Source organism: Oncorhynchus mykiss, chromosome 12, assembly GCF_057628025.1.
Source record: "Oncorhynchus mykiss isolate SJ-2025 chromosome 12, ASM5762802v1, whole genome shotgun sequence".
Taxonomy (NCBI): Eukaryota; Metazoa; Chordata; class Actinopteri; order Salmoniformes; family Salmonidae; genus Oncorhynchus; species Oncorhynchus mykiss.
This window is the reverse complement of record NC_143033.1, coordinates 93518293-93527950: the sequence shown is the minus strand read 5'-3', so window position 1 is coordinate 93527950 and position 9658 is coordinate 93518293. Positions and strand designations below refer to the sequence as shown.

Sequence of the window (9658 nt, the reverse complement as noted above, 5' to 3'; positions counted from 1 at the left end):
CTTGAAAACTCACTTAAACTCGTGAAGAGCACTTATTCTATCAGACGTCAACTGTGTCTCAGTTTAATTTCCACTTCCTCTATCTAGCCCAACAGGGACAATTTCTCAATTGTCATACTGGTCTGGACAGATGAAATGTTAGTTACAGAAAGTTGATGGACTGTTGCAGGAAATTTATACAATGAGTTTTACAGGAATTGGAGCATTCCAATAATCACATCTTCTTCCCGTTGTGTCCATGGGCTAGAGAGAGAACAAGTCATTTCCTCTCAAATCCGTGAAGAGAAATGAACAAGTACACACTTTGGAAAAAAAAAGAGAGATAATTGGGACGCAACCCTGGTGAGATAAAGTTCTAGCACTGCTGCTGTGAAACCAGTGAGGTTTGAAGTAGTCACAGTTTATGGATGACAAATAACTGTTGGCAGTCTGCTCAGGCTTCCTATCTGTTCATAATAAAAAATGCTGAGTCATCTCTTCAATACAGACAACTTTAATCAGAGCTTTACAGAGCAACTAGACAGGAAGTGAAAAGACAACCATGAGATCCATTGTAATTATTGACAATGGTCTTTTATGACAAATGAGTAGTAGAACTTTCAGAGGAAAAAAGAGAACGGGATCGGTGAGGGAACGACTGCAAGAGTGTAATAACAAAAACATCTCAATGTAACAATATTACAATAAGAAGTATGATGGTGATGGATACATCTCAATGTAACAATATTACAATAAGAAGTGATGGTGATATACACATCTCAATGTAACAATATTACAATAAGAAGTGATGGTGATATATACATCTCAATGTAACAATATTACAATAAGAAGTGATATATACATCTCAATGTAACAATATTACAATAAGAAGTGATGGTGATATATACACATCTCAATGTAACAATATTACAATAAGAAGTGATGGTGATATATACATCTCAATGTAACAATATTACAATAAGAAGTGATGGTGATATATACATCTCAATGTAACAATATTACAATAAGAAGTGATGGTGATATATACATCTCAATGTAACAATATTACAATAAGAAGTGATGGTGATATATACATCTCAATGTAACAATATTACAATAAGAAGTGATGGTGATATACACATCTCAATGTAACAATATTACAATAAGAAGTGATGGTGATATATACATCTCAATGTAACAATATTACAATAAGAAGTGATGGTGATATATACATCCCAATGTGACAATATTACAATAAGAAGTGATGGTGATATATACATCTCAATGTAACAATATTACAATAAGAAGTGATATATACATCTCAATGTAACAATATTACAATAAGAAGTGATGGTGATATATACATCTCAATGTAACAATATTACAATAAGTAGAGTGGTTTAGAAGTTCCTTTACTTTCATGGACTTCAGACGAGTACAGAACTACAGTGAAACAGCTATAGCACAGCTACTACCAGTCTTTGGTATCAGGATTCTCTTTGGTAGTCACTACAAGGGTCAAGTCTGGCCAGGGACCTGATGGAGCTTGGCACTTGTGGGTTTGAATTTCCGCTAGGACAACCCATACAAAAATGGATAAAAGCATCTGCTAAATGGCATATATTATGTAGTATTTTGTGGAGCTGAGGGAAGCTCACCACCTGCTCAGGGACTATATAGGATAGACATAACCCTTTTGGCTACCCCTGGGTTGTATTCATTAGGCACCAAATGGAAGAAAATGGACTGAAAAAGAGAGGGACTATCTGGACTTGTCCAATAAGAATGAGTTTTTGTTTCTTCGTTGTAAAACATTTTCCAACATCACATGCCCTAGTGAATACGAACCTCATACATTTACAGAAATGTTGATTTGATTGAAGTGCCATGTCCCAGTCCTTCAGATAAAGGTAGTACAGTCAGGTCAAATTAATATCAAATGCGTTTGTAGACGTAGATGATATTGTTGCAGTTGGGACAGCTGTGATTCACGTCTTTACATGAGTCTACACAGAAAGGGATGGCGCAGCATGGCCAGCACCTAGAGGGTAAACAGTGGAGTTAATGAATTCTCTCTGTCAAAATGGTACCCTATTCCATAATTCACAAATTAAAGGTATGCCTATAGGCTTTAGTTGAGAGGGCTAACGCTTGTGTGGTGCACGGGTTTCCTACCCCAGTCGGTCATATACACAGCATAGCATTACAGAATGATTTCTCTCACCCAACAATGAAGAGGCCACCACAGATAAGCCAGGTGAGCAGGCCAGAGTTGGTCTCTGTCTTGGTGACCACGTGCTGCTGGCAGTGGGGACACATGGTCGAACCTCCGACCTCCATCAGGCTAGGAGTCATTATTACCTGGGTCACTAAGGAGAGAGAGAGACACACACAAGTTTAGGAGACATTATTACAAGGGTCACTGAGGAGAGAGAGAGAGAGAGAGAGAGAGAGAGAGAGACAAGGTTAGGAGACATTATTGCATTTGTCACTGAGGAGAAAGAGAGAGAGAGACAAGGTTAGGAGACATTATTGCATTTGTCACAGGAGAAAGAGAGAGAGAGACACACAAGGTTAGGAGACATAATTACATGGATCACTGAGGAGAGAGAAAGTTAGGAGACATTATTACATGGGTCACTGAGGAGAGAGAGAGACACAAGGTTAGGAGACATTATTACATGGGTCACTGAGGAGAAAGAGAGAGAATGTTAGGAGACATTATTACATGGGTCACTGAAGAGAGAGAATGTTAGGAGACATTATTAAATGGGTCACTGAGAGAGAGACAAGGTTAGGAGACATTATTACATGGGTCAGTGAGGAGAAAGAGAGACAATGTTAGGAGACATTATTACATGGGTCACTGAGGAGAGAGACAATGTTAGGAGACATTATTACATGGGTCACTGAGGAGAGACAATGTTAGGAGACATTATTACATGGGTCGGTGAGGAGAGAGACAATGTTAGGAGACATTATTACATGGGTCACTGAGGAGAGACAATGTTAGGAGACATTATTAAATGGGTCACTGAGGAGAGACAATGTTAGGAGACATTATTACATGGGTCACTGAGGAGAGAGACAATGTTAGGAGACATTATTACATGGGTCAGTGAGGAGAAAGAGAGACAATGTTAGGAGACATTATTACATGGGTCACTGAGGAGAGACAATGTTAGGAGACATTATTACATGGGTCACTGAGGAGAGAATGTTAGGAGACATTATTAAATGGGTCACTGAGGAGAGACAATGTTAGGAGATATTAATACATGGGTCACTAAGGAGAGTCAAGGTAACCAAGTTCCCCACCAAGTTCCATTTTTTTCATGATTATTTTTCCTAACATTTCCCAATCTTTTATGTTTTTCTTCTGTCCATCTTTCTTTTCTTGCCTTTTCCCATGTCATTTGTCTCTCTCTCACTTTCCGTCCATCCTTCTTTACAACTTTATAAAGGGGCACCGATGTGACACGGATTGTAGTGTAATTGAAGAGAGTAATGTCAAGGGAACTGTTTAGTGGATCATGAATACAACTTCAATTTCCCTTATCTAGAAAGACAGAAATAAATATGTGAAAGTCAATGCTGACACCTGGTGGTCTGCTGAGTACAACCGCACTTTAGAAACTTTCTACACACATGCGCAAGTGCACGTGCACACACACACACACAAACAGTTGAATTGCACTTCCGGAATAGTAGCCCAAAGAGAATCAAATAACCTTCCCTTTCTAAAGACTAAATATTTACTCAGGAATCGTTTTGTTCTGCTAAACAGTTCTCCACAGCAGATAAGGTTATTTCCTTTGAACCAGTTTACTGTAGAATATTAACCTGTCGCAGACCTGTTTGTGCTCATTGTGACAATTACAGCAATGGCGTTGTAGATTGCACATCTGGGACCAATGCTAGTCGAGTCTGCCTGAGAGCTGAGGAAGGAAAGCTGATCCAGGATCAGAGACCATTCATTCCCACCAGTCTGCTACACATTTTAGAGTGCCTCCAAATCAAATCAATCATGATTGGCTGGCACCTCTCTGGCACAGCACAATAACATCAGTGTTAGAGAAGGGTCACAACCCAAATGGGTGAGAGAGTCTCTCTCAAATGGCACTCTGTACCCTATAAAGAGCACTAGTTTTGACCAGGACCCATAGGCCCACTATAAAGGGAATAGGGTTCCATTTGGGATACAAAGTCAGAGAGGAAAAGCCTCGTCCAAAACATGGATGGAAACATTAACTGGCTATCTTATGAATGGATGCACAGATGCTGCTTTCTGAACTTTGCATTCTGTAACTTCATATCCCCTGGTTTCCTGGAGTAGCTCTGACTGAGACATTATGTAACTTCATATCCCCTGGTTTCCTGGAGTAGCTCTGACTGAGACATTATTTAACTTCATATCCCCTGGTTTCCCAGAGTAGCTCTGACTGAGACCTTATGTAACTTCAAATCCTCTGGTTTCCCAGAGTAGCTCTGACTGAGACATTATGTAACTTCATATCCCCTGGTTTCTCAGAGTAGCTCTGACTGAGACATTATTTAACTTCAAATCCCCTGGTTTCCTGGAGTAGCTCTGACTGAGACATTATGTAACTTCATATCCCCTGGTTTCTCAGAGTAGCTCTGACAGACATTATTTAACTTCATATCCCCTGGTTTCCTGGAGTAGCTCTGACTGAGACATTATGTAACTTCATATCCCCTGGTTTCTCAGAGTAGCTCTGACTGAGACATTATTTAACTTCATATCCCCTGGTTTCCTGGAGTAGCTCTGACTGAGACATTATATAACTTCATATCCCCTGGTTTCTCAGAGTAGCTCTGACTGAGACATTATGTAACTTCATATCCCCTGGTTTCTCAGAGTAGCTCTGACTGAGACATTATATAACTTCATATCCCCTTGTTTCTCAGAGTAGCTCTGACTGAGACATTATGTAACTTCATATCCCCTGGTTTCTCAGACTAGCTCTGACAGACATTATGTAACTTCATATCCCCTGGTTTCTCAGACTAGCTCTGACTGAGACATTATATAACTTCATATCCCCTGGTTTCTCAGAGTAGCTCTGACTGAGACATTATGTAACTTCATATCCCCTGGTTTCCCAGAGTAGCTGACTGAGACATTATTTAACTTCATATCCCCTGGTTTCTCAGAGTAGCTCTGACAGACATTATGTAACTTCATATCCCCTGGTTTCCCAGAGTAGCTCTGACTGAGACATTGTGTAACTTCATATCCCCTGGTTTCTCAGAGTAGCTCTGACTGAGACATTATGTAACTTCATATCCCCTGGTTTCTCAGAGTAGCTCTGTCTGAGACATTATGTAACTTCATATCCCCTGGTTTCTCAGAGCAGCTCTGACTGAGACATTATTTAACTTCATATCCCCTGGTTTCTCAGAGCAGCTCTGACTGAGACATTATATAACTTCATATCCCCTGGTTTCTCAGAGTAGCTCTGACAGACATTATGTAACTTCATATCCCCTGGTTTCTCAGAGTAGCTCTGACTGAGACATTATATAACTTCATATCCCCTGGTTTCTCAGAGTAGCTCTGACAGACATTATGTAACTTCATATTCCCTGGTTTCTCAGAGTAGCTCTGACAGACATTATGTAACTTCATATCCCCTGGTTTCTCAGACTAGCTCTGACAGACATTATGTAACTTCATATCCCCTGGTTTCTCAGAGCAGCTCTGACTGAGACATTATGTAACTTCATATCCCCTGGTTTCTCAGAGTAGCTCTGACTGAGACATTATGTAACTTCATACCCCCTGGTTTCTCAGAGTAGCTCTGACTGAGACATTATGTAACTTCATATCCCCTGGTTTCTCAGACTAGCTCTGACAGACATTATGTAACTTCATATCCCCTGGTTTCTCAGAGTAGCTCTGACTGAGACATTATGTAACTTCATATCCCCTGGTTTCTCAGAGTAGCTCTGACTGAGACATTATGTAACTTCATATCCCCTGGTTTCTCAGAGTAGCTCTGTCTGAGACATTATGTAACTTCATATCCCCTGGTTTCTCAGAGTAGCTCTGACTGAGACATTATATAACTTCATATCCCCTGGTTTCTCAGAGTAGCTCTGACAGACATTATGTAACTTCATATCCCCTGGTTTCTCAGAGCAGCTCTGACTGAGACATTATGTAACTTCATATCCCCTGGTTTCTCAGAGCAGCTCTGACTGAGACATTATGTAACTTCATATCCCCTGGTTTCCCAGAGTAGCTCTGACTGAGACATTATGTAACTTCATATCCCCTGGTTTCCTGGAGAAGCTCTGACTGAGACATTATGTAACTTCATATCCCCTGTTTTCTCAGAGTAGCTCTGACTGAGACATTATGTAACTTCATATCCCCTGGTTTCCTGGAGTAGCTCTGAATGAGACATTATTTAACTTCAAATCCCCTGGTTTCTCAGAGTAGCTCTGACTGAGACATTATGTAACTTCATATCCCCTGGTTTCCCTGAGTAGCTCTGACTGAGACATTATGTAACTTCATATCCCCTGGTTTCCTGGAGTAGCTCTGACTGAGACATTATTTAACTTCATATCCCCTGGTTTCTCAGAGTAGCTCTGACTGAGACATTATGTAACTTCATATCCCCTGGTTTCCCAGAGTAGCTGACTGAGACATTATGTAACTTCATATCCCCTGGTTTCCCAGAGTAGCTGACTGAGACATTATGTAACTTCATATCCCCTGGTTTCCCAGAGTAGCTGACTGAGACATTATGTAACTTCATATCCCCTGGTTTCCCAGAGTAGCTGACTGAGACATTATGTAACTTCATATCCCCTGGTTTCCCAGAGTAGCTCTGACTGAGACATTATGTAACGTCATATCCCCTGGTTTCTCAGAGTAGCTGACTGAGACATTATGTAACTTCATATCCCCTGGTTTCCCAGAGTAGCTGACTGAGACATTATGTAACTTCATATCCCCTGGTTTCCCAGAGTAGCTCTGACTGAGACATTATGTAACTTCAAATGCTCTGGTTTCCTGGAGTAGCTCTGACTGAGACATTATTTAACTTCATATCCCCTGGTTTCTCAGAGTAGCTCTGACTGAGACCTTATGTAACTTCAAATCCTCTGGTTTCCCAGAGTAGCTCTGACTGAGACATTATGTAACTTCATATCCCCTGGTTTCCCAGAGTAGCTCTGACTGAGACATTATGTAACTTCAAATCCTCTGGTTTCCCAGAGTAGCTCTGACTGAGACATTATGTAACTTCATATCCCCTGGTTTCCCAGAGTAGCTCTGACTGAGACATTATGTAACTTCAAATCCTCTGGTTTCCCAGAGTAGCTCTGACTGAGACATTATGTAACTTCATATCCCCTGGTTTCTCAGAGTAGCTCTGACTGAGACCTTATGTAACTTCATATCCTCTGGTTTCCCAGAGTAGCTCTGACTGAGACATTATGTAACTTCATATCCTCTGGTTTCTCAGAGTAGCTCTGACTGAGACATTATGTAACTTCAAATCCTCTGGTTTCCCAGAGTAGCTGACTGAGACATTATGTAACTTCATATCCCCTGGTTTCTCAGAGTAGCTCTGACTGAGACATTATGTAACTTCATATCCCCTGGTTTCTCAGAGTAGCTCTGACTGAGACATTATGTAACTTCATATCCCCTGGTTTCTCAGAGTAGCTCTGACTGAGACATTATTTAACTTCATATCCCCTGGTTTCTCAGAGTAGCTCTGACTGAGACATTATGTAACTTCATATCCCCTGGTTTCTCAGAGTAGCTCTGACTGAGACATTATGTAACTTCATATCCCCTGGTTTCTCAGAGTAGCTCTGACTGAGACATTATGTAACTTCATATCCCCTGGTTTCTCAGAGTAGCTCTGACTGTGACATTATGTAACTTCATATCCCCTGGTTTCTCAGAGTAGCTCTGACTGAGACATTATTTAACTTCAAATCCCCTGGTTTCTCAGAGTAGCTCTGACAGACATTATTTAACTTCATATCCCCTGGTTTCCCAGAGTAGCACTGACTGAGACATTGTAACTTCAAATCCCCTGGTTTCTCAGAGTAGTTCTGACTAAGACATTATGTAACATCATATCCCCTGGTTTCTCAGAGTAGCTCTGACAGACATTATGTAACTTCATATCCCCTGGTTTCCCAGAGTAGCTCTGACTGAGACCTCATTTAACTTCAAATCCTCTGGTTTCTCAGAGTAGCTCTGACTGAGACATTATATAACTGAATATGTTCACATTTTCTTCTGAATGCGCTGTGCCGGGCAACCGGACAAAACGATACTGTTTCAGTCTGAACTATGTACAGCTATTGTTGGAGGGGGCAGTTTGGGTCAATTCCGGGGCAATAATTATATTCAGGTCACCAGTTGAGGTCACAAGTTGTGTTCAAACATGTAATCTCATGCATTTGGGTTACTCTTCGAGTAAGTTCCTTATTTAGCTTGCATTGACTCCTTTGATTATGTTGTGTGGGTGTGTGTGTGTGTGTGTGTGTGTGTAGTCCCCACAAGTATAGTAAACAAACCAAAATGTGACCAACTGGGGACATTTTGTTAGTCCTGTTAGAATTAGTGTTAGGGTAAGAATTAGGTTTAGGGTTAGGCGCTAGGGTTAGTTTTAGGGTCAGGGTTAATAGCTAGGGTTACGTTTGGGGTTAGGGTTAGGGGTTAGAGTTAAGGTTAGGGGTTAGGGAAAATAGGATTTTTAATGGGACTGAATTTTGTGTCCCCACAAGGTTAGCTGTACATCACTCTGTGTGTGGTGGAAGTGGAAGTATCAACTCACCAACTGGCACCGGTCCACCTGGTCCAGAGGTGTACTGTGGTGGAGGTGTGTACACACCTGCTTGGGGACCTTGAATAGGAGAGTAAGATCCCAATCACAATGTGGTCACAATGCAATGAACATGTTATTACTATACCACCACGTACTGTGGAATAAGATTGTACCTAGTGGTGGAAATGGACTTGATTAAAGGGAGTTTTACATTTAAGGGAGTTTCACAGTTTTATGTAGATAGTTTTCTGACCTCGAAAGCAGTCTGTTGTTGAAGGTTGCTCGCTCAGACTCCTTTCAAGGTAAGGAATTTTTTTTATTCTAAATATGTAACATTGCTGAACTATCATTTTAACTGGGTTAACCCACAAAGGGGGGCCTGGGGGCAAACTGATTCAGATAATTGCACCATATCATCAACAAAATTCACCCCCAGTGAAATTCATTTCCAGTTCCAAATGGGTTCCACCCCATTTCCAGTTCCAAATGGGTTCCACCCCATTTCCAGTTCCAAATGGGTTCCACCCCATTTCCAGTTCCAAATGGGTTCCACCCCATTTCCAGTTCCAAATGGGTTCCACCCCATTTCCAGTTCCAAATGGGTTCCACCCCATTTCCAGTTCCAAATGGGTTCCACCCCATTTCCAGTTCCAAATGGGTTCCACCCCATTTCCAGTTCCAAATGGGTTCCACCCCATTTCCAGTTCCAAATGGGTTCCACCCCATTTCCAGTTCCAATGGGTTCCACCCCATTTCCAGTTCCAATGGGTTCCACCCCATTTCCAGTTCCAATGGGTTCCACCCCATTTCCAGTTCCAATGGGTTCCACCCCATGTTCTTCCCTTGATAAGAGCTTG

At 41.2% G+C, this 9658-nt stretch overlaps 1 protein-coding gene across 8 annotated transcripts in view; it reads right to left on the bottom strand.

Moving 5' to 3' along the window:
* Positions 1-477: 477 nt before the first annotated feature.
* The window catches only part of LOC110486939 (lipopolysaccharide-induced tumor necrosis factor-alpha factor homolog), a 34625-nt gene continuing 25444 nt past the window's right edge, over positions 478-9658 (bottom strand). For all 8 annotated transcript variants that reach the window (XM_090194178.1, XM_090194182.1, XM_090194180.1 and 5 more), the window contains 3 exons: positions 8811-8879; positions 2204-2348; positions 478-2020 (listed from right to left, as the gene is read on the bottom strand). In XM_090194178.1, the coding sequence (XP_090050304.1) occupies positions 1915-2020; positions 2204-2348; positions 8811-8879 (320 nt within the window). In that variant the 3' untranslated portion in view covers positions 478-1914. The remainder of the gene's footprint in view (positions 2021-2203; positions 2349-8810; positions 8880-9658) is intronic.